This window comes from Piliocolobus tephrosceles, chromosome 18 (assembly GCF_002776525.5).
Source record: "Piliocolobus tephrosceles isolate RC106 chromosome 18, ASM277652v3, whole genome shotgun sequence".
Lineage (NCBI taxonomy): Eukaryota > Metazoa > Chordata > Mammalia > Primates > Cercopithecidae > Piliocolobus > Piliocolobus tephrosceles.
The window spans coordinates 48,387,212-48,412,968 of record NC_045451.1 but is presented as its reverse complement, the minus strand read 5'-3'; the positions used below and the strand labels follow the sequence as shown (position 1 = coordinate 48,412,968).

Sequence of the window (25,757 nt, the reverse complement as noted above, 5' to 3'; positions counted from 1 at the left end):
GACATGGATGCATAGTATTCCATGGTGTATATGTGCCACATTTTCTTAATCCAGTCTGTCACTGATGGACATTTGGGTTGATTCCAAGTCTTTGCTATTGTGAATAGTGCTGCAATAAACATACGTGTGCATGTGTCTTTGTAGTAGAATAATTTATAATCCCTTGGGTATATACCCAGTAGTGGGATGGCTGGGTCATATGGTACATCTAGTTCTAGATCCTTGAGGAATTGCCATACTGTTTTCCATAATGGTTGAACTAGTTTACAATCCCACCAACAGTGTAAAAGTGTTCCTATTTCTCCACATCCTCTCCAACACCTGTTGTTTCCTGATTTTTTAATGATTGCCATTCTAACTGGTGTGAGATGGTATCTCATTGTGGTTGTGATTTGCATTTCTCTGATGGCGAGTGATGATGAGCATTTTTTCATGTGTCTGTTGGCTGTATGAATGTCTTCTTTTGAGAAGTGTCTGTTCATATCCTTTCCCCACTTTTTGATGGGGTTGTTTGTTTTTTTCTTGTATATTTGTTTGAGTTCTTTGTAGATTCTGGATATTAGCCCTTTGTCAGATGAGTAGATTGCAAAAATTTTCTCCCATTCTGTAGGTTGCCTGTTCACTCTGATGGTAGTTTCTTTTGCTGTGCAGAAGCTCTTGAGTTTAATTAGATCCCATTTGTCAATTTTGGCTTTTGCTGCCGTTGCTTTTGGTGGTTTAGACATGAAGTCCTTGCCCATGCCTATGTCCTGAATGGTACTACCTAGATTTTTTTCTAGGGTTTTTATGGTAATAGGTCTAACATTTAAGTCTCTAATCCATCTTGAATTAATCTTCGTATAAGGAGTAAGGAAAGGATCCAGTTTCAGCTTTCTACTTATGGCTAGCCAATTTTCCCAGCACCATTTATTAAATAGGGAATCCTTTCCCCATTTCTTGTTTCTCTCAGGTTTGTCAAAGATCAGATGGCTGTAGATGTGTGGTATTATTTCTGAGGACTCTGTTCTGTTCCATTGGTCTATATCTCTGTTTTGGTACCAGTACCATGCTGTTTTGGTTACTGTAGCCTTGTAGTATAGTTTGAAGTCAGGTAGCGTGATGCCTCCAGCTTTGTCCTTTTGACTGAGGATTGTCTTTGCAATGCGGGCTCTTTTTTGGTTCCATATGAACTTTAAAGCAGTTTTTTCCAATTCTGTGAAGAAACTCATTGGTAGCTTGATGGGGATGGCATTGAATCTATAAATAACCTTGGGCAGTATGGCCATTTTCACGATATTGATTCTTCCTATCCATGAGCATGGTATGTTCTTCCATTTGTTTGTGTCCTCTTTGATTTCACTGAGCAGTGGTTTGTAGTTCTCCTTGAAGAGGTCCTTTATATCCCTTGTAAGTTGGATTCCTAGGTATTTTATTCTCTTTGAAGCAATTCTGAATGGAAGTTCATTCCTGATTTGGCTCTCTGCTTGTCTGTTACTGGTGTATAAGAATGCTTGTGATTTTTGCACATTAATTTTGTATCCTGAGACTATGCTGAAGTTGCTTATCAGCTTAAGAAGATTTTGGGCTGAGACAATGGGGTTTTCTAAATACACAATCATGTCATCTGCAAACAGGGACAATTTGACTTCTTCTTTTCCTAACTGAATACCCTTGATTTCTTTCTCTTGCCTGATTGCCCTAGCCAGAACTTCCAACACTATGTTGAATAGGAGTGGTGAGAGAGGGCATCCCTGTCTTGTGCCAGTTTTCAAAGGGAATTTTTCCAGTTTTTGCCCATTCAGTATGATATTAGCTGTGGGTTTGTCATAAATAGCTCTTATTATTTTGAGGTATGTTCCATCAATACCGAATTTATTGAGCGTTTTTAGCATGAAGGGCTGTTGAATTTTGTCAAAAGCCTTTTCTGCATCTATTGAGATAATCATGTGGTTCTTGTCTTTGGTTCTGTTGATATGCTGGATTACGTTGATTGATTTGCGAATGTTGAACCAGCCTTGCATCCCAGGGATGAAGCCCACTTGATCATGGTGGATAAGCTTTTTGATGTGCTGCTGAATCCGGTTTGCCAGTATTTTATTGAGGATTTTTGCATCGATGTTCATCAGGGAGATTGGTCTAAAATTCTCTTTTTTTGTTGTGTCTCTGCCAGGCTTTGGTATCAGGATGATGTTGGCCTCATAAAATGAGTTAGGGAGGATTCCCTCTTTTTCTATTGATTGGAATAGTTTCAGAAGGAATGGTACCAGCTCCTCCTTGTACCTCTGGTAGAATTCAGCTGTGAATCCATCTGGTCCTGGGCTTTTTTTGGTGGGTAGGCTATTAATTGTTGCCTCAATTTCAGAGCCTGCTATTGGTCTATTCAGGGATTCAACTTCTTCCTGGTTTAGTCTTGGGAGAGTGTAAGTGTCCAGGAAATTATCCATTTCTTCTAGATTTTCTAGTTGATTTGCGTAGAGGTGTTTATAGTATTCTCTGATGGTAGTTTGTATTTCCGTGGGGTCGGTGGTGATATCCCCTTTATCATTTTTTATTGCATCTATTTGATTGCTCTCTCTTTTCTTCTTTATTAGTCTTGCTAGCGGTCTGTCAATTTTGTTGATCTTTTCAAAAAACCAACTCCTGGATTCATTGATTTTTTGGAGGGTTTTTTGTGTCTCTATCTCCTTCAGTTCTGCTCTGATCTTAGTTATCTCTTGCCTTCTGCTAGTTTGAATGTGTTTGCTCTTGCCTCTCTAGTTCTTTTAATTGTGATGTTAAGAGTGTCAATTTTAGATCTTTCCTGCTTTCTCTTGTGGGCATTTAGTGCTATAAATTTCCCTCTACACACTGCTTTAAATGTGTCCCAGAGATTCTGGTATGTTGTATCTTTGTTCTCATTGGTTTCAAAGAACATCTTTATTTCTGCTTTCATTTCGTTATGTACCCAGTAGTCACTCAGGAGCAGGTTGTTCAGTTTCCATGTAGTTGAGCGGTTTTGATTGAGTTTCTTAGTCCTGAGTTCTAGTTTGATTGCACTGTGGTCTGAGAGACAGTTTGTTATAATTTCTGTTCTTTTACATTTGCTGAGGAGTGCTTTACTTCCAATTATGTGGTCAATTTTGGAATAAGTGTGATATGGTGCTGAGAAGAATGTATATTCTGTTGACTTGGGGTGGAGAGTTCTATAGATGTCTATTAGGTCTGCTTGGTGCAGAGATGAGTTCAATTCCTGGATATCCTTGTTAACTTTCTGTCTCGTTGATCTGTCTAATGTTGACAGTGGAGTGTTGAAGTCTCCCATTATTATTGTATGGGAGTCTAAGTCTCTTTGTAAGTCTCTAAGGACTTGCTTTATGAATCTGGGTGCTCCTGTATTGGGTGCATATATATTTAGGATAGTTAGCTCTTCCTGTTGAATTGATCCCTTTACCATTATGTAATGGCCTTCTTTGTCTCTTTTGATCTTTGATGGTTTAAAGTCTGTTTTATCAGAGACTAGGATTGCAACCCCTGCTTTTTTTTGTTCTCCATTTGCTTGGTAGATCTTCCTCCATCCCTTTATTTTGAGCCTATGTATGTCTCTGCATGTGAGATGGGTCTCCTGAATACAGTAGACTGATGGGTCTTGACTCTTTATCCAGTTTGCCAGTCTGTGTCTTTTAATTGGAGCATTTAGTCCATTTACATTTAAGGTTAATATTGTTATGTGTGAACTTGATCCTGCCATTATGATATTAACTAGTTATTTTGCTCATTAGTTGATGCAGTTTCTTCCTAGCCTTGATGGTCTTTACATTTTGGCATATTTTTGCAATGGCTGGTACCGGTTGTTCCTTTCCATGTTTAGGGCTTCCTTCAGGGTCTCTTGTAAGGCAGGCCTGGTGGTGACAAAATCTCTAAGCATTTGCTTATCTGTAAAGAATTTTATTTCTCCTTCACTGATGAAACTTAGTTTGGCTGGATATGAAATTCTGGGTTTAAAATTCTTTTCTTTAAGAACTTTGAATATTGGCCCCCACTCTCTTCTGGCTTGTAGAGTTTCTGCTGAGAGATCTGCTGTGAGTCTGATGGGCTTCCCTTTGTGGGTAACCCGACCTTTCTCTCTGGCTGCCCTTAAGATTTTTTCCTTCATTTCAACTTCGGTGAATCTGGCAATTATGTGTCTTGGAGTTGCTCTTCTGGAGGAGTATCTTTGTGGCGTTCTCTGTATTTCCTGAATTTGAATGTTGGCCTGCCCTGCTAGGTTGGGGAAGTTCTCCTGGATGATATCCTGCAGAGTGTTTTCCAGTTTGGTTCCATTTTCCCCCTCACTTTCAGGCACCCCAATTAGACGTAGATTTGGTCTTTTTACATAATCCCATACTTCTTGCAGGCTTTGTTCATTTCTTTTCCTTCTTTTTTCTTTTGGTTTCTCTTCTCGCTTCATTTCATTCATTTGATCCTCCATCGCTGATACTCTTTCTTCCAGTTGATCGAGTTGGTTACTGAAGCTTGTGCATTTGTCACGTATTTCTCGTGTCATGGTTTTCATCTCTGTCATTTCGTTTATGACCTTCTCTGCATTAATTAGTCTAGCTGTCAATTCTTCCACTCTTTTTTCAAGACTTTTAGTTTCTTTGCGCTGGGTATGTAATTCCTCCTTTAGCTCTGAGAGGTTTGATGGACTGAAGCCTTCTTCTCTCATCTCATCAAAGTCATTCTCTGACCAACTTTGATCCGTTGCTGGCGATGGGCTGTGCTCCTTTGCAGGAGGAGATGCACTCTTATTTTTTGAATTTCCAGCTTTTCTGCCCTGCTTTTTCCCCATCTTTGTGGTTTTATCTGTCTCTGGTCTTTGATGATGGTGACGTACTGATGGGGTTTTGGTATAGGTGTCCTTCCTGTTTGATAGTTTTCCTTCTGACAGTCAGGACCCTCAGCTATAGGTCTGTTGGAGATTGCTTGAGGTCCACTCCAGACCCTGTTTGTCTGGGTATCAGCAGCAGAGGTTGCAGAAGATAGAATATTGCTGAACAGCGAGTGCCCCTGTCTGATTCTTGCTTTGGAAGCTTCCTCTCAGGGGTGTACTCCACCCTGTGAGGTGTGGGGTTTTAAACTGCCCCTAGTGGGGGATGTCTCCCAGTGAGGCTACTCAGGGGTCAGGGACCCACTTGAGCAGGCAGCCTGCCCCTTCTCAGATCTCAACCTCCGTGTTGGGAGATCCACTGCTCTCTTCAAAGCTGTCAGACAGAGTCGTTCGCGTCTGCACAGGCCTCTGCTGCTTCCCCTGTTATTTTTTAGCTGTGTCCTGTCCCCAGAGGTGGAGTCTACAGCGACAGGCAGGTTTCCTTGAGCTGCTGTGAGCTCCACCCAGTTCGAGCTTCCCAACGGCTTTGTTTACCTACTTAAGCCTCAGAGATGGCAGGCGCCCCTCCCCCAGCCTCGCTGCTGCCTTGTGGTTAGATTGCCACAGACTGCTGTTTTAGCAAGGAGGGAGGCTCCGTGGGCGTGGGACCCTCCCGGCCAGGTATGGGATATATTCTCCTGGTGTGCCGGTGTGCTTACAGCGCAGTATTGGGGTGGGAGTTACCCGATTTTCCAGGTGTTGTGTGTCTCAGTTCCCCTGGCTAGGAAAAGGGACTCCCTTCCCCCTTGCGCGTCCCAGGTGAGGCAATGCCTCGCCCTGCTTTAGCTCTCGCTGGTCGGGCTGCAGCAGCTGACCAGCACCGATTGTCCGGCACTCCAGAGTGAGATGACCCCAGTACCTCAGTTGAAAATGCAGAAATCACCGGTCTTCTGTGTTGCTTGTGCTGGGAGATGGAGACTGGAGCCGTTCCTATTCGGCCATCTTGCTCCGCCACCAATTTTCTGTATTAGTCTATTCTCACACGCTATAAAGAAATACCTGAGACTGGGTAATTTATAAAGGAAAGAGGTTTAACTGACTCACAATTCTGCATGCCTGGGGAGACCTCAGGAAACTTACAATCATGGCAGAAGCAGAAGTTAACACATCTTATATGGTGGCAGGTGAGAGAGAGTGCGTGAAGGAGGAACTGTGAAACACTAATAAAACCATCAGATCTCATGAGAACTCACTCACCTTCATGAGAACAGCATGAGGAAAACCATTGCCATGATTTAATCACCTCCCAACATGTCCCTCCCTTGACATGTAGTGATTATGGGGATCACAATTTGAGAAGAGATTTGGGTAGGGAAACAGAGCCAAACCATATCAATAGTACCTAGACAATTGTTACCTTCTGATGAACAGTTACTCTCATTATTAGTTAATAAATATTTAATTCCCCCAAGCTTTTGTATTAAAGTCAATTTCAGTGGTTCCTCAGTATTCTTGGGGACTTGGGTCCAGGATACCAAAATCCAGGATATTCAAATCCTTTATATTAAATGACACAGTATTTAGATATAACCTATGTGCATCCTCTGGTATGTTTAAAATCATCTCTCGATTACTTATAATACTGAATATAATGCAAATGCTATGTAAATATTTGTTATATTGTATGTTTTCATTTGTATTACTTTTATTGTTGTATTGTTACTTTTGATTTTTTTCCAATATTTTTCATCTGCAGTTGGTTCAATCTGGAGATATGGAGCCCACTGACACAGAGGGACAGCTGTAATGTCATACACACCCTCAGGGTCACTGCTATCAAAAAAGAACTACATTTTATTTATGCATCCACCTGAGAATTTGTCCTTTAACAAGTGGTGGAAAACAACAGAACCAAATGTGAGATGTAAGTAGAAGGTCTTGGAACTCTCCGTCTTCAGATAACTTACCTTTTGATTAGAGAAAAGATTGATACTACAGTTTAGTGGTAACTGTCTCTTCTGTAGTCTATGTCAAACCGAAGTCATTTTTAAACCAGTTAGGTCTAACTGTAACCCTAATATGATTGTACATTCAAATACTTCATTCCTCTTGATGTCATTAAGTTTACACTTCTCTATTTAGTTAACACTGATTAATCAACATTAGGTTACCAATAAATAGTATACTTCTCTACAAAGTAACAAGTTGCTAAGATACATATTGTACACATACTTAAGAAAATATAAAAAGCAAGATATGTATCAGTGTCAAGGCCAAGTAACTGTTTAAGGCATTATTCAAGGGAGAAAAGAGAACCTTGTAGATTGTGCTGCCCCACCAAAATTGTAAGACTTCTTTCTAGCAAAGCTAAGGATCAAACATTGACAGCAATTGCAGGTTAAATTAGATTTCCTTCATAATATATTCCTGGACTGATTTGAGGGCAATTTTGACTGTTTACTTAAAAGGTTAATTTTAGTTGAAGACTGTAAATATCAATCTCCCACACATTTAAAAAATTAAGTACTGCAAAACTCAAATCTCTTGGATCTGCTTTTTCTAAATTCTAAATTTTTACACCAATTGAAACATTTTAAAATCTTCTTTTCCCACTGTCTTGATCCATTTGTGTTTTATTGCATTTTTCTGATCTAAATTGACCTTGTTAAAAAAAGAAAAATTGCTGTTGAACATCTCAGCACTTTTGTTTTTTATCTAAGGGGGTTTTCTACACAGTCAATTTAAAGAGAAGCAGTTATTTGCCACATTGGCCTTTCTAATCTTTCCTCTACTTTCATTTGCTAATTCCCAGTACTCAGCTATGTAAACTGCCTGAGTTTGTCCAGTAAATGACCTTTCTACTCAAGCTTCAAATTCAGTATTTTGTGGAGACCTAACTAATCCTTTGATAAATCACAGGATAACCTAAAGTGAGAATCAGTGTCCCAGCAGTTTTAGAAATTTGTGAAGGGAAAGACTCCTAGCATGCTTCTGTTTCCAGGCAATCTTTGGCTTCTGGGGAAAGATACAAATACTGCAGGAGAGAGAAGAGTTACTTTTTAATTTAAGCTGAACAAACATACTACATAAGGGCATAATGATTTATTATATCGTTTGTTTATGTATATATATACATTTTCAAATAACAGGAAGCAATCCCTAAAACCAGAAAGAATAAAGCATCGATTTATTATTCTTCAGGGAGCCCATGAGGTCAAAAATATCACAATTGCTTAGACCATTGGGTTCTCCGGCCACTGCTAAAGAGAAGAGAATCTTATGATTTGTACTCCCCCACCATTCATAATTTAACTTCATTTCTCCTGTTTCAAGAAGCTGACAAATAAACTAGGAAAATACTATTATTTACAGTTTACTTGTAAATACCAGGGGGGTTAATCCTTTGCCTACATTCACATAGCTTGGAAGTTTCTACATTAAGATTTGAACCCAGATTTTCCACTTGCTAATCTATACTATCTGATAGCTGTGTGCTTCATAATTTGTGTCTGCACATTAAATGATATTTCATCAATTGGAGATTAAACTTGTGTTCAAGTTCAAACTCATTAGTAAATTTTTACTATTTTCTTGAGTTATCAGTGCTCTAACAAAGCTGGAACATTTAATTTCCTTTTTTTTTTTTTTTTTTTGAGACAGAGTCTTGCTCTGTCACCCAGGCTGGAGTGCAGTGACCGGATCTCAGCTCACTGCAAGCTCCGCCTCCCAGGTTTATGCCATTCTCCTGCCTCAGCCTCCTGAGTAGCTGGGACTACAGGCGCCTGCCACCTCACCCAGCTAGTTTTCCTGTATTTTTTAGTAGAGACAATGTTTCACCGTGTTAACTAGGATGGTGTCGATCTCCTGAACTTGTGATCCGCCCGTCTCGGCCTCCCAAAGTGCTGGGATTACAGGCTTGAGCCACCGCGCCCGGCCTAATTTACATCTTTAAAGAGTCTTCAAATATTTCTGGAAATAGATTGAATAAACACAAATGTACAGATAAATTTTACAACTGACAGTAAAAAATTGCAGCCTATTGATTTTCTGTTCCCTTAAAAGTGAAATAAAATAAATTTGTAAAATAATAAAACTGTGTAGTATTTCCTCAGGGCATTTTGGAGGTTCTCATTTTATCATGTCCCTTGCTTACCACAATTCATACTAATCCCTAGAGATTCCTGGGAAGTTAAGATTTAACGTGTGTATGTAAACACACACACACACACAATTCTATATATATGATCAGGACTCACTGCAGTCTTGACCTTCAGGACTTGAGTGATCCTCCCACCTCAGCTTCCCGAGTATCTGGGACTACAGGCCATGCTACTACACCTGGGCACCTGGGTTTTTTTTTTTTTTTTTCAGAGATGGGGATTTGCTATGTTGCCCAGGCTGGTCTTGAACATCTGGGCTCAAGCAAGCCACCTGCTTCAGTCTCCCAAAGTGCTAGGATTATAGGTGTGAGCCACTGAGCCCAGCCTGATTCAAATGTTAATCTCATACAGACACACCTCACAGACATATCTAGAAAAATGGTTGGTCATTTGTTGGGCATCTTATAGCCCAGTCAAGTTGACACATAAAATTAACCATCACATTTATATACTCTATTTAGGAGAATTCCCTTATAATATCCCAAAGGGAAGGTATTCTAAATCACATTCAATATTTTGAGATAATTACTAAGACATGTTCACTATAACATAGATGCCTGTTAAAACAATACAAGATTTAATAGGAGTTGTTTTGTTCTGTATGCTTAATGGTCATATGAAGTATTTTAAATTCCTATATTTCACACACACACACACGCGCGTGCACTTATCCCAGAGTGATTAAATTTGGTAGTTTATGCCACTCCTTTAAAAACAGGACAACGAAAATCTATAACAGAAACACTGATGCCTCATGAGGTAAGACACATGAATTAATGAAGAATTAGCTCCTCTGGGATTGAGATTACTAGTAATTAACAATGAAATTGATAGCTGATAAGGATACTATAATATATTAGTATTGTAAAAATCCAATACAACCCTCAGTTTAGTCATTATTATATTGGAAAATATTATTTTAGTAAAAATTTCTCAAGGTGCTGTGAAATAATTTGTCTCACTGTTTTAAAGTACAACATTAAAAAAATGGTCCTCTTTTTGGCAATTTGCTTCTTCCTATCACTATCAATAATCTTACAAATATGTAGGTACCTATGATATGTCATCTGTATTCACATATTTTAAATCCCTCAAATTTTACTGTAAGTAGATAATAATTATAAAAATCTTATAGCACATATTTATATAGAATACTATAAATATAAGTTCATATTTATAAGTTATATATTTATAGGACAAAGTACACCTGAAATGATTTAAGTTTTATCCATTTGTTTTTAAACTTCTCAGAGACTGTTCTGTTTTACTTTTTGTCAAATGAGACTCAGCAAATTTTAATCAACTTACATATTAAGATGATGTGTAAGTGTTTTATAGACAAGTACTTTTAATATTTGTTGCTTTGGAAGTGGGGATGAAATTGGGGTGGGTAGATCCTGCTACCTCTAGAGTATCCTTTTTGCTCTAAGAGTCTAATAATTTAAGGTAAGGAAGAGAAAAACAGGCTCTAACTTTATAAAAGAATAAATGATGGAAGTCTAGCAAATAGTAGACTATAATTAAGTTGAATCACTAAACTAAACCAAAGGTCAGCAAGCATGGATATTCTGCATATCAAAAAAAAAATCACATTTAATCTACAATCATCCAAAACTACAAACATAAGATTTTTTTATGTTATGAAACTGTGACTCATATGAAATATAGAGTATTTACACTGAAATAGCTACTTTTTTTATACTATTAGTCAATAAGCCATGAAGGTAAAATTACAATTTTAAGGAATAGAAAATTTTAAGAATCTGTACTTAGATGTAGACCACGTGTGTCTGCTTTCTCTTAGTGATTTCTTATCACATATTTACATTACTTCGTCAAACAACCAGAGGTTTAAAAATAAGGCACAATCATTTTCATGAACCTAGACAGCATATTTTCTTGTATATGATGAAAGGCAGGGTTGATGGATTTCCATTAACGTTAATGCCTGTCTCCTCATTTCTCACCTTTGTTATTCAGTTGCTTAGAAATCAAATTAGTATTTTATTCAAATTTATTTTTAATTAGCATAAATTGTATGTATTTATCATGAACAACATGAGGTTTTGAAGTACACATACATCATGGAATGGTTAAATCTAGCTAATTAACAAAAGCATTACCTCACCTAGTTATAATTTTGTAGTGAGAACATTTTACATCTATTCACTTAGCAGTTTTCAAAAAGGGCATTATATTAAGTGAAATAAACCAGAAACAGAAAGACAGATGCTGTATGATCTCATTCATATGTGGAATCCAAAGAATTTGCTCACATAGTGGAGAGTGGAATGGTGGTTGCCAGAGGCTGGGGTGAGTAGGGAATATTGGGGAGATGTTGGCAAAAGAGTGTAAGTTTACAGTTAGATTAGAGGAATAAGTTCAGAAATCTACTGTACGGCATAGTTAATGCTGATATATTATATTCCTGAAAAAAAACAAATTAGTATTTTACAAGAAACAGAAGAGATCATGGGAGCAGACCATAGTCGGACAGAGTGGTCTATCGAGAATGGCTTTTAAAGGATGTAAACGTGGAGAGCTGAGTATATTATAAACGTACAAAAGGTATGTCTGATTTGAAAAAACACAAAATAAACATAGTATGACCTCCTTTACAATTATGGATAAACTGTGCTCATAAATATGCTTTCAGGAATAAAATGTAAAAGAGATTATTCTTGTAATATTGTCCCAAAGAACACAAAAGACGTAACAACATATATCACCAGAAATAGGCACCAACAAAAAAAAATCCTAAATTCAGAAGACTGTACAAGCTACTTTTAGATCCATTCAGAACACACAGAGGATTATATTTCCTAATGGATTTAAATTATAAGACGTAATTTGTTTCTCTCTGTGTCCATTTAGATATTGGCCAGAATGTTCGTCAATCACACACTTAATTTTGTAATCAGTTTTAATTCTGAATTTTAGTGAGTGGACCAAATAACAACTCAGGAGGCAAAACTTGCACTGTGTGGACCCACATTTAATGTATCTGCTTCCACTAGTTCTAGCAATTGTTCGTGGATGAAAAAAGCATTTTTGGAAAAAGGCTTTTTCAGTGAGTTGAGCCAAATTACATTTAAAAATTGTGCCTTGAAATCACAAAAGAAGATGTTAGCATAATAATTGTCATCATGCTCAAAGGTCGAAAATTTTATGAAGAGGGGAAAACGAAAACACATTTAGCATGACTACACTATTGGAATGATTCAAAGTAGACAGACCCAAGCTCTTTAGTGGAGGTAGGCAAATGCAGACACGCTTGGTTCCTATTTCTGGAAGGTCCATCAGTACCTGAGCCCAAGAAAGGGTAATGTGGACAATGGCTAGCTCAATGTCCATATAAAGAGTGAGATTTCTGACTTCCTGAAAAAGCAGAACATTCTGAGTTCCCAGGAGAACCCCTTCCTAAGTGGCAGAGGGCTGGTGAGACCAGTGATATTTAACTGGTTTGTTCAGATAGCTCCCCAGAGGATGTGTCAAAGTTCAAAGGAGCCTATTTAAAGAAAACAACCCAAGTCAACCATAATGAGCCCATGTCACCTGGAAAGACCCTAAACAGTTTACTAGCAGACTCAAGAAGGAAGGTCCCAGGATACTTTTCATTCCTTCCCTTCAGTGAGTAGGCACAACAAAAAATTCCCAAGAGGCTCTTAAGAGTATGTAAAGATCCATTTTACGGTACAGTTAGAGAACAGGCTTTTAGGAAGCTGCTGCCAGAAAAGCCTGATCAATGTTGAGCTATAAAACCACTTACAAGTGCTGGATAGTTCAGGGAACACACAGGATCACTCACCTCCCTTTTCAGAGCCTTTCTTGGAGGCTTTCTGCCCTGCAGTAAACCAGTGAAAGATGTGAGGGCTCAGCCAGATAAACTGAAAGATGCTTAATTATATTTGCAGATAATTTTTCACATAATTTTACTTTCAATTTTTCAGCAAATGATTAACATAATTTTAAATCATTAAAATTTACAAATAAGCATCATCTCTCTGAATCTATGTATCTCAATATATATCTGTATAAATAATTCACAATCTCAATCAAATTATAGGTCATTATCATACTATTTGTGGGAAATCTGGAAACAAAGAATGAGCTCAGTGTCAAAAATGTGGTCACATTTAAAATAGCTTGAGTTTAAGCTTGCTTTCCTTAAACATCACGCAGTTTCAAATTCTGTCACAATTAAATTCTTTTAAAATTTGTTTTGTTTCTAGTTTTTAAATAATCCCAGCTTATGTCAAAGTAGTTTTGAATGCCTACATTTTAACTCACATTGGGATTAGTTCTTCTCAGAACCTTAACATGACTGGATGGTATTTAAAAGCAGGCAGATTGAACTAAAAGCATTACTATTTAAGAATCAGCATTAAGTTTCTATAAGGTTGTTCATTGATCCCATTTATCTCATTGAGGAGTGAATGATATATGACAAATGATTAAATACAAAGAACCTGATGGAATAAACACAGAAAAGGTATTCTGCAATGACAAAACGACCCAAAGGCCAATACAATAATGTGAATAAGGTGAGAAGAGTTGAGTTTGGAATCAGCCCTGTCCACCTGAAACTTCTGTGATGAATGGGAATGTTTCTCTGTGTTGTTACATCAGTAGCCTCGCACTATTTTGGCTGTTGAAAACTTGAAATGGATCCCGGTGGAGGAACTAAATTTTGAATTTTGTTTAAATTTCAATAGCCACATATGGATAATGGCTATAATGTTAGATGGCACAGGCCTAAATAAAATTATATTTTAAAGAAAGAAAACAATCAAAATATGGATACAAATTAATAGAGTTTAAAATAGGAAAATAAGTCAGGTCATCAAGGAAACACAGATGGGAGAGATTGAGCAAGCTGCACACTGGTGGAAAAAAAATACTAAATATAACACATTGTTTCTTTTATAAACAAAGTTTCACAGTGTGCTGCAGAATGTGCTTTGACAACTCACTCAGGTTTCACTGGACCTCCTTGGAGATAAAATAACTGCATAATTCCCATTATGTTTACTTCAATTAGATCACAGAGTCACTTTTCTTCACATAATATGTTACCACCACGCAGATCTTCCAATTGTGTAAAGGTCATACGAAGTCATCATAGGGGATTGCTTAGCTTCTGTGAAGTACTTTCAGGCTATACTCTATAAAATTATTATCTACAAAGTTTTACATAATAGACTATGTGTTTTTCACACAACGGAAACATCCAGCTGGTCTCCTGGAGCAGGATGACAATGGTTCCCTCCCCACACATCTGCACTACATCTTTGCTTATGGTTAGTGAGCCAGAACAAGTTATTGAGAATGTAAGCTAAAGGAGAAAAGCACACTTTCCTATGACCCTGCTTAGTTATGGCAAACATGTCTTTCCTGAACTAGGGGTTTAAGCTAAATAGATTTCGAAGCAGAATTTAGGTATTTCAAGATATTTCTCTGAAATGTTGGATATGAAACATTTCCCTTCTTCCAATATTGTGCTCTTCAGGGTATTAGGAGAAAAAGAGAACAAACTTTAGGAAGACATTCTTAACTCCAAGTGATTATCTCCATGGTCAATTGGATTTAGTCAAGATCCCTTAAGAGGCATAATATTTTATTGAAGCAATTTCTTTCACTCAGTCATTCATGTATCCATTTATTATTTATTGAACACTCATATAAGGCAGTTACCTACTAACACTTGGTGGTAAGACAGTTTTAAAAATGTCACCTTGCCTGCCCTTGTGCATAGTCTATAGTCTAGAAAGGAGCACATAACAGACAGGTTAAATAATATGAGATATAGTTAGAATATCATGGGAACATATTGGAGGAAAATTTAGCCAGAAAATTAGCGAGGCAAACAGAAAAGGTATCATAGGGAACATAATAGCTGATATGAGGCAGGTGCAAGGGAGGGTATCTCTGCATGAGATAACCCCAGAGACAGGTAATAGTATGCATGGGAATGAAGAATTCATTCTATCAAATCAAATATTAGATTTATCTGAATGTCTAGATCATGGTAGAGAACTGGATATAAAATCTGAAATTTAGAGGAAAGATTGGGGTCATTATGCACATTTGGGAGTATTTTCTAGTCAAAATTGTAAGTGCTATGAGTTCTATCTTGGTCATTGTGCAGAACATGAGAATTAAAGGGAAAAGTATAGGATATTGAGAAAATCCCAGCATGAAGGGGCATGAATAGAAAAGAAATTCTAGAAAGGCAGCAAGAGAAAAATTATCTGAGAAGCACAATATACCATGGGAATGAATGTATTTCAAGAATTTATGTATTTCAAGATATTTCTCTAAAATGTTTGATATGAAACATTTCCCTTCTTCCAATATTGTGCTCCTTAGGGTATTAAGAGAAAAAGAGAACACACTTTAATAAGACATCCTTAACTCCTACTGACTATTCCCATACTCATTTGGATATAGTCAAGATCCTCTTGGGTGGACATTCCAACGTTCTAATCAATAGATTCAGATATGCTTAAGAAATCGAGTCAAATAAAGAGCAAAAATCCATCTTTCGTTTGGCAATAAGTGAAGTCACTATAAACTTCGCCAGACAAGTTTCAGCAAAATGGTGGGGAGAAGCTGGTTATAGTGGAATGAAAAGTATAAGGGAGGTAAGAAGTAAAGGCAGTGAATGAATACAAATGCTCCTTTGAACATTTCAGATGAAAAAATATGTTTCAGAATGCTGGTTTCTGGCACTGTCAACATACACAGTCAGTCACACCACTGTAAACCAGTTCTAGTGTGATGGTGAATCTTATGGCCAAGTTTCCTTAGGCTCATAATTAAAGGACCCGAGCCAAGGAATCATTAAAGCCAAAACCCCAAATATTAATGAAGAGCAAGGAAGCTAATGAATGTAAAGAGCTGGGAAAACTAGAAATTGCTATACAAATGTTAGTGATCATGGTCATTATTACTACAATTTGGTCTTGATAGATTTTGGTCTGTATATCAGCCCAGCTTATAATAGAGTTGAAAAGTCTCCCCCCATGGAGTTTGTAGAGCAGAAACATCAGTAGTTAACTTATGCATTATGCATATAATTTAGACTCAAGAGATCCAATGAATAACCGGTGAACTACAATTGCCCTCTTTAGACAGCTCAATGTGAGCTTCCTGATAGAAAGAAAGCAGTCCAAAGTCCTATGTAAATGGTGTGATAATAACAGGAGGATTGGCTGCTTGCTTGCTTCTCATTTCAGTTGGATAATTTGAATAAATTCTTTATACAGATTGTAACTGCTGTCATTTTGATAATACTCCAACTTGAAAATTTGGATTGTTGGGTGCAGCCCCTTGCCAGCTCCAAACAAATGGAGGTTGGCTAATGATGGATTTGAAGGGCACCCTGGCATCATTGGTAGACAGAATATTTCCTTGCTATGAAGTCTCCAATCGGGCAAGATTTTCTATTGCTGTTAAATAGGAGTTTATAAAACTCTAAAACTGCTGTAGACCCATAAACTGATGAGTGAACTGGAGCCTTCCTCTTTCACCCATAGAATCCCCAAGTTCAGTTTAATCAATCTCCTTGCCTTCAATCGTTTTGATTTATCTAAGATTAACCCTTCCCTCCTGCCATCCAAGGTACATAATTATCTCTGTAGCCTTTTTCCTTTTGACATCATTCTATTTTTTTCTAAAAGATTCACTTATTAAGCAAATATTATTGAGCACTTACTATATGTCTGACCTTACTTAGAGGGATATAACAGTGAACAAGATGAAGTTTCTGCTTTCAAGGAATGCATATCTATAATGGGAAATTGTCTTGAAAATATATCTCTCAATTCAATTAGATAGGTATTAGAATAAAGATGCATGCAGGGGAATGATCAATCTTCCAAAGAGCGGAAGGATGATGAGGTAGAATAGGGAAGTGTTTAATCAGAATCCTAAAGGATTTTGACATATAGACAAGAAGAGGAAGAAGATATCTCTTTTTGTTTTCTTGATGTCATTGATTCTGCCTTATCCAACTTTGCTTCTCTTAAAGTTACAAAGATTTGAACATGAGAACTCCAAATTCAAATGCTGCTAAGGTATCCTCTTTTATTCTTCTACCTACATATTTGTCTTGAACATGATATAATCTGCATGGATGGTGTTATTTTAATTACGTTTGTTTTAAAGTTTCTAGAAACATCATTTTTCCCTTCAATCTTTGCACTCCTAATTCTACTGCCAACCTGCATCATACTTCACGACTTCTCCAGTGAGTGACTTGAATTCTGATTATTTTCATCTATTTTATAAATTAAATCATATGTAAGGTTATAATTCTACTTGATCTCTTAGAAGTTACTGCTCCCTTCCACATATTTCAGATCTCTACAAATCCTAAAATCAAGAATTCTCAAACTGAGATTAACTGAGATTAACAAGAATTCTCAAACTGAGCTCCCTTCCATATATTTCAGATCTCTCAAATCCTAAAATCAAGAATTCTCAAACTGAGATTAACTGGAGTTGTCATCCGTCAGCTATGATGCTGGCATCTAACATAATGCTAATCTTCAGTTATGTCCTTTTTAGCTCTCAAGATTTATGCATAAGTATGTAGTTTCTTTCTCCAGAGCTCCAAAACTGTTACAGGGAATGACTATTTTGATGTCTTAAAGATGAAGAAATGATAGATATGATAATGCCATTTTAAAAAGTTAGACCATTTGGAATTCCCAGAATTTATGAAGAAAGTACCCAAATAAAGGACATTGTGGGCCCTATCAATCTAGCTGCCTTTCTGTGATTAAAACAAGCAAAAACTAAACAAACAAAAGTAAAAGAGCAGGAGACAATATCATTGTTACAGGTAGTATACATTTTGTGGGTGAAGAATACAAAACTGGTATTTAGAGCTGCTTTATAACAAGGGAAACATCACTTCTCTTGCTACCATTATATTGCTAGAATGCTTTCTCAAATGTACACTAGACAAATTCTCTTTGGTTTGAGACTAAAGCTGTTGTTTGCCCAGATTACTGTTTTGATCTTTGTTGCTGTTATTGCTGTTGTTTATTTAAATTCAGCTACACTCAGACCAAAGTCATTGCTAAAAGACATTCACATCATTTTTACTTTTCTGCATGCCATACTGATTAATCTGTTACTTTTGTTTCATTTGAAGTGTACACAGACAGCCTGAAGTGTTTGATGTTATTGGTTGCTGTGTCCTTAAGATCTCATTATCTCATCATATAAGAACCAAAGCAGGAAGATTGCTTTAGCCCAGGAGTTCGAGACCAGCTTGGGCAGCATAGTGAGATCCTGTCTCAAAAAATAATTTAAAAAATCAAATTAAAAATTAGGCAGGTGTGGCAGTGAGTACTTGTAGTCCCAGCTACTCAGGAGACTGAGGTGGAAGCACTGCAGTTGCACCCCAGCCTAGGTGACAGAGGAGACCTTGCCTTAAAAAAAAAAAAAAAGAGCCAATGCATGTATTAACTAAACAACTCCAAAATCATTATACATGACCTTGAGCAAGTCACATAAATTTCCAGCCCTGTTTCTTTCTTTGTGGTCTTTACTCAATGAAGTGGTTGCTATCAAATGATTTATCATGTCCCTTTAGCCTCTGTCATTTTATGATAGGAAAGTTTTGGGGGAGAAACATACAGAAAAAGTAGACCTCAACATAGTACCACAGCATCTATATTCAAACTGTGCATTTATAAAACATGCTTTTCTAAACACTTATATGGCTGCATACCTGAGATTTATACCAAATTTCCTATGTGGCTTTTGAGCAACACTGAAAAATATAATTGATGAATGGATATCAATGCTGTGTGATTGTGTGTATGTGTGTGTGTGTGTGTGTGTGTGTGTGTGTGTGTGTGTGTGTGTGCTGTCATATATGCTTCAGAGGATAAATTGAGGATACTGTGAGAGTGTATATCTATATCTCATCTAGACTTGGAGTTTTGGATTTAAAGAAAGGGCGTGCAATGAATGAGGAGAGAGTGGGGGAGAAGCAGATGAAAGAAAACGTCAGGTGGGTAGACCTTGAAGCTGGAAGAGCTGCCTCACATTCTTTCCCTAAGAACAATGAAAGCCCATAGAAAGTTTTAGATAGTGAAGTGATGTGATCAGATTTGCCTTTTTAAAAAAATTATTTTGATTCCTCTATGGAGAATTGGTTGAAGGTCAGGAAGGACTTAGGGAGCCCTGCTCACTGACAATGCATAACAAAACTTTCTTTGGATTTACTATCAATTTTTACCCAGGATATTGGTAGCTGCCCCAAAGTGCTCTCTGTTCTTCTCAAAAAACTCAAAGTGTTCTCACTTGTGTATTATCCTTTTCCTTATTTGTATACGTTATCTTTCTTACCACTGGTAGCTCTCTGCCTTTAATGACAAAACAATGCTTTCCTCTGGCTTACTAAGTGGAATAAAAGTGCAAAGTGGGTCATGAAATGTTTGTAGTCCTACAGTACCATGTGCTTAAAAAAGTTCCATGCTTAGGTTAATACTCTACTGTCAATGCCTTAAATTCTTAAGTTTTAAACAAGAGGCTTGATATTTTCATTTTGCATGGAGCCCCCAGAATTATTTAGCTATGTATGAAACATACTTCCAGCATTGTAAACTAAGTGATTTCCTAGAGTATAAGCTCAGACTAATAATGTAATTTCTCCCAAAATATAAGCTCACCCAGCCTGATTAAAAATTTTAAATTCAAGTTGGATGTGGTTTCCAAGCATTTCCAGGAAAAAAAGATATATTTTGTGTTTTTTAAAAAACAAACAAACAAACAAAAAATCATAAGTTCCAACTGGTACTACCAATCCAAAGACAAGATTACGGAGTTTTTGCTTAAATGTACTGATTTGACATCTGTGTCTACTTTGACCCCTGCTGAAAATGCTAGCTTTCACTGACACCCACATAACTGGCAATTTGCTTTTAACCACAATACATAGACAACAGTCCCCAAATAATACTATGATTACTGAAAAATACTTTAAGGTTTAATCACTGGCTTCAATCTTATGGAGTCAAATCACGATTTTTGGAATCACTTGGACAAGTTCCTCTATTCTGAGGCTATGCCAACAACTCGTTAAACAATTGAAGTTAATTTGCATCATTTTTCTTTTAATTTGAAGAATTTTAAAAAACAGTTTAATAATTACATAAATGTATATTGTTCCAAAGTTAAATATATAAAACAAAGTGTAAAAACCAAACGTATTAGGAATATTCTAGCTTTATTCCTGCCCCGTATGCTATTCTCTCCCCAATCCCACATCTACATAAACTTTTTTAAAAAAGTTATCATTTATGCATCGAATTGTATAAATCCTTATTCCATGAATGTTGGCATTCTATAAGTACTTTTCACTACCTGAAGATCACTATATAATAGTATATAAAGGTATTTCCTGTATGGGCATGGTGGCTCACACCTGTAAACCCAGCAGTTTGGGAGGCCAAGGTGGGCAGATCACTTCAGCTCGGAGTTCAAGACCAGCCTGGGCAACATGGTAAAAAGTTTGTCTCTGCTAAAAAAAAAATTAAAATAAATTAGCCCAGCATGGTGGTAGGGACCTGTAGTCCCATCTACTCTGCAGGCTGAGATGGGAGGATCACTTGAGCCTGGGGAGGCAGAGGTAGCAGTGAGCCAAGGGCACATCACTGTACTCCAGCCTGGGCAACAGAGTGAAACTCTGTCCTAAAAATAGAAAAGATAGTTCCTATTACTATTTATACTCTTTTGTTTGGATGAGCTATAATTTAATCAGTCAGCCATATATTGCTGGGCACTTTTATTGGCAACCATTTTCTTTTGCATTTATAAATAACAGTGCAATAAATGGCCTAGAACATGTCTCTTTCTGTAACTTTGTCAGTGTGTCTTTGAAATAGATTCCTAAGAAAGAGATTGCCGGGTCAAATGGTAAATGTGCATTCAATTTTTTCTATTAATATATACTGTCAGATTCCACTCTAACTTTTTGCATTGAGCAAGGCATGATAGTACCTCTTTAACCACAGTCTTGTTAAAAAAATTCTGTTAAGCATTTGGATTTTTGCTAAACTGATGGGCAGAAACTGCATTTCTCTTATTAGGAGTGACTGAGGTTGAACAACCTTATAAATATTTAAAGAACATTTGCATTGTCTTTCTGTGAATTGTGTGTTTATTTTCTAGCATTTCAATCATATGATTTTGGGTATAGTTTTTCCTTTACTTTTAGAAGACCCTCATATATTGACCTGCTAACTCTTTGTGGTAGAGTTAGCTAATATATTTTCCAGTTATCTTTTTACTTTTTTATGGTGTTTTGTCATGCAAAAGGGGTCTCTGTGTGTGTGTGTGTGTGTGTGTGTCTGTGTGTGTTTGTAATGAAACTTTCCTCCAGGATTTAAAGTATAGTTAGGAAAGTTTTTCTTGCCACCCAACTATAAGAACATTATCCATGTATTTTTTTTCCTCATACATGCATGGATTTATATTATACAGTTAAATTTCTGACTCCTTTTGACTTCAACCTGGTATATAAGTTCAGAAAATTACTAAAAATTTACCAACCAAGAGTCAGTACAGGCTGGCTCCAGTACAACACTGCTGATACAGCATGCCATTGACATTGACAAACTGTCTTCTGGAGACCCATGCGTCCTTTCCATGTGCTGTTTCATTTTGTATGTTCTTAGTTATGACTGTGTATGTTTCATGAAGTTGGAAAAGTTCCTGGTGCCTCAAATTTTCCAAGTCAAAAGCCTCTTTGAACATGGAAAGAATATGCATTACAGCATTGGTGGCAGAATCAATCACTATTTAGAAAAAAAAGCTTTTGCTATTTCTCTAGTTGAGATTTTTTTTTTTTTTTAGTATAAACAGCAATCATTCAATTGTATGAAGTGCTGCCACTTTCAGAGTCAGCAACAACAGCGGGACAGACAGTAGAGAGACAATCATTATGTCTTAAATGGCCTTGTTTTAATTAATAGCAGATTGGCACTGATTATTCTTATCACAGTCTATCCATTTTCTTCTCTCAAGTTTAAAAAATTTACCACCACCTCCCCTCACCAAAGAAAACAAACAAACAAACAAACAAACAAACACTATCTATGATAAATACTCACCACTACTGGAAGCATCATTCAGATTTAGCAGACCCCCTCCGAGCCCTCTGTAACTATGGTAACTATAGGTCCCATTTCCGTTGATGTACAGCACATCCTGTGAGCCTGGAACAGCTGATGTTGAGTAAGTGGCCTGGGTCGCCTCTGGTTTACACTGTTTGTCAGCTGGAGCAGACTCATCCTGCAAGGACAGACAGCATTCCATTATTTATCACCTCATTGTGCTATTTCACCTTGAACAGGACTACTTTGTTGTTATCTAAATATCTGCATTGAATAAGAAAAAATATATAGTGAATGTTAAGTAAGCACAGATGCACATTTTTAACATCTTCGCTAAAAACTAAAATAAGGAAAGCAAAATAACAACGTGGGCAGATTGGAGATGCAACAACTGACAGTTTTCAACTGAATATAAAATGACATGAAGAAAGTTACTCACAATAACCAAGAGGTGGAAGCAGCCCTAACATCTATTGACAAATAAATGAATAAAGAAAATATGGTACATACATACAATAGAATACCATACAGTTTCAAAATGAAAGAAACGCCATGATATCACAGCATGGATGAACTTAAGGACATTGTGCTAAGTGACATAACCACAAAAAAACCAAATATTGCATGATGCCACTATGAGGTATCAGAAGTAATCAAAGACAAAGAAATATAAAGTAGAATGAGCATTTTCAGCACTTGGGGAGGAGCTATTGCAGAGTCTTCTACAGGTACAGAGTTTCCGTCATGAAGTGAGGGAGGTGGAGTAGTTCTGGGCACTACTGCACAGCCATGTGCATTGGCTGACAATATTGTACTGCACACTTGGAAATTGTTGGAAGGGTAAATTTTATGTTAAAGTTGTTTAAAATAACTTGCTAGGCTTTAAAATTTAAATGAAGAGATATTACAATGGAAAATAAATATTGAATAAAAGTTGGGTTCTTGAAATCTGTTTTGCACCCTTTTATCTTCCTTTCTCTCCTTCTCTGTCATCTCTCTCTTCTTCTGTGTATGTGTGTGTGTGTTTCTCTTTTTATCATTTTATGTTTACAGAAAAATTTGAGTGCCGACTCCAAGCTGATTCCATTACATGCATTACAACAGACTGACAAGGACGTGAATTCATCCAAACCTTTCAGTTTTTTATTTGTTTGCTCATTTTTAAGCTACGCTAGTGTTCACAAAATTTTCTTCAGTCCTTCTAATCATGTCAAGTTGTGAGGAAATAAAATGCTCAAATTGCAATAAACTGTATATACTTTCAATAGCAACACAGATTGAATTCCCCTTCAGCTGTGAGTTTATAAGACTTAAAATATATACATATATGAATTCACTTTCCTTCTGCATTCTTCATTTTTTTTTTTTTTTACTTTTTGTTAGGAAGTAAAGAATTAATAGGAAAGAATTATAAAAAGATTTCTGGTGAGTTCTTAGGAGAGGTTTTTGGCACAATCAGAAGTATTTTGGAGCTCTCAAATGTTGAGTATGTGATTAATGGAACAAGTAACTTTTAAATACATTTGTTTGTGGCCCCAAAGGGATGAAAACAAGGAAATATGAAATTAGTTTGTTCTATGGAAACAGCAGTACTGTTATATTGAAAATACTATGATCATTTATATTGTGAATTATCGCCATGACTATCAGCATAACACAGTTATGGTTTTGCTCTTGTTCATCGAATTGAATCCACTATAACTGACCCATTATACTCAGCTGCACACGTGAGACACATAATCTATAGGCTTTCAAATGTTTTCATGTATAGTAAGACTATAAAACAAACAGCAAAATATCTCAAAGTAAATTGAAGTAAAAATAAGAAAAAAAAAAGAAAATTGAAAGGAAAACATAGGACAATATATTAAAGACTTGAATGTAGATATAAATTTATTTTCCAAGCATTACTTTTAAAAAACTCATTCCTCTGAGATATATTTAGTGCAAACATTAATTGGCTGAAATTGGTGTATGAACTAGAATGTCTAATTGTAATTTAAACTCTTGTCATTAAAATCATAGAAATCCTAATACCCCTCAAGCACAGGCAACAAAAGCAAAAATGGACAAATAGGATCACATCAAGTTAAAACCTTCTGCACAGCAAAGGATACAGTCAACAAAGTGAAGTGGCAACCCACAGAATGGGAGAAAATGTCTGCAAACTACCCATCTGTCCAGGGCTTAATAACCAGAATATATAAAGAGCTCAAACAACTCTAGGGAAGAAATCTAATAATCTAATTAGAAATGAGCAAAAGATTTGAATAGACATTTCTGAAAAGAAGAAATACAGAGGGAAAACAGGCATAGGAAAAGGTGCTCCACCAACATGGCACATGTATACATATGTAACAAACCTGCACGTTGTGCACATGTACATTAGAACATAAAGTACAATAATAAAAAAAAGAAAAGGTGCTCAGCATCATTGATGAACAGACAAATATAAATCAAAACTACAGTGAGATAACATCTTACCTCACTTAAAATGACTTATATCCAGAAGACAGGCAATAATAAATGCTGGCGGGGGGGGGGCGGGGAGGGAAGGGGAACTCTTGTACACTGTTGGTGGGAATGTAAATTCGTACAAGCAATATGGAGAACAGTTTGGAGGTTCCTCAAAAATCTAAAAGTTGCACTACCATCTGATCCAGCAATCCCACTGTGGGCTATCTATCCAAAAGAAAGAAAATCAATATATCAAAGATGTATCTGCACTCCTATGTTTGTTGCAACACTGTTTACAATAGCTAAGATGTGGAAGCAACCTCTGTCCATCAACAGATGAATGAATACAGAAAATGTGGTCCATATACACAATGGATTGCTATTTGGCCATAAAAAAGAATGAGATTCAGTCATTTGCAACAACATGGATGAAACTGGAGATAATTATCTTCAGTGATAAACCAGACAGAGAAAGACAAGCATTGCATATTCTCACTTATTTGTGGAACCTAAAAATCAAAACAGTTGAACTTATGGACATAGAGAGTAGAAGAATAATTACCAGAGGCTAGGAAGGGTAGTGAGGGGATGGTGAGATGGGAGGTGGGGATGGTTAATGGGTAAAAACAAAAATTGAAAGAATAAATGGCTGAAGGCGGTGGCTCATGCCTGTAATCCTGGCACTTTGGGAGGCCGAGGCGGGTGGATCACCTGAGGTCAGGAGTTCGAGACCATCCTGGCCAACATGGGAAAACCCCCATCTCTACTAAAAATACAAAAATTAGCCGGGTGTGGTGGTGGGCTCCTATAATCCCAGCTACTCAGGAGGCTGAGGCAGGAGAATCACTTGAACCTAGGAGGCAGAGGTTGCAGTAAGCCAAGATCATGCCACTGCACTTTAGCCTGGGTGACAGAGTGAGACTCCATCTAAATAAATAAATAAATAAATAAATAAATATTAACTATTATTTGATAGTGCAACAGGGTGACTATAGTCAATAATAACTTAGTTTTATACTATAAAATAACTCAAAGAGTGTAACTGAATTGTTTGTGACTCAAAGGATAAATGCTTAAGGGGATGGTTATCCCATTCTCCACAATATGCTAATTTCACATTGCATGCCTGTACCAAAACATATTATGTACCTCATCTATCTATCTATCTATCTATCTATCTATCTATCTATCTATCTATCT

At 36.8% G+C, this 25,757-nt stretch overlaps 1 protein-coding gene across 12 annotated transcripts in view; it reads right to left on the bottom strand.

Moving 5' to 3' along the window:
- Positions 1-25,757, bottom strand: part of NOL4 (nucleolar protein 4) — a 407,984-nt gene that overhangs the window by 11,608 nt on the left and 370,619 nt on the right. For 11 of the 12 annotated variants that reach the window (XM_023207729.1, XM_023207730.1, XM_023207721.1 and 8 more), the window contains one exon: positions 22,098-22,278. The exons of the other annotated variant lie outside the window; for it this stretch is intronic. In XM_023207729.1, the coding sequence (XP_023063497.1) occupies positions 22,098-22,278 (181 nt within the window). The remainder of the gene's footprint in view (positions 1-22,097; positions 22,279-25,757) is intronic. 12 annotated transcript variants of the gene reach the window in all.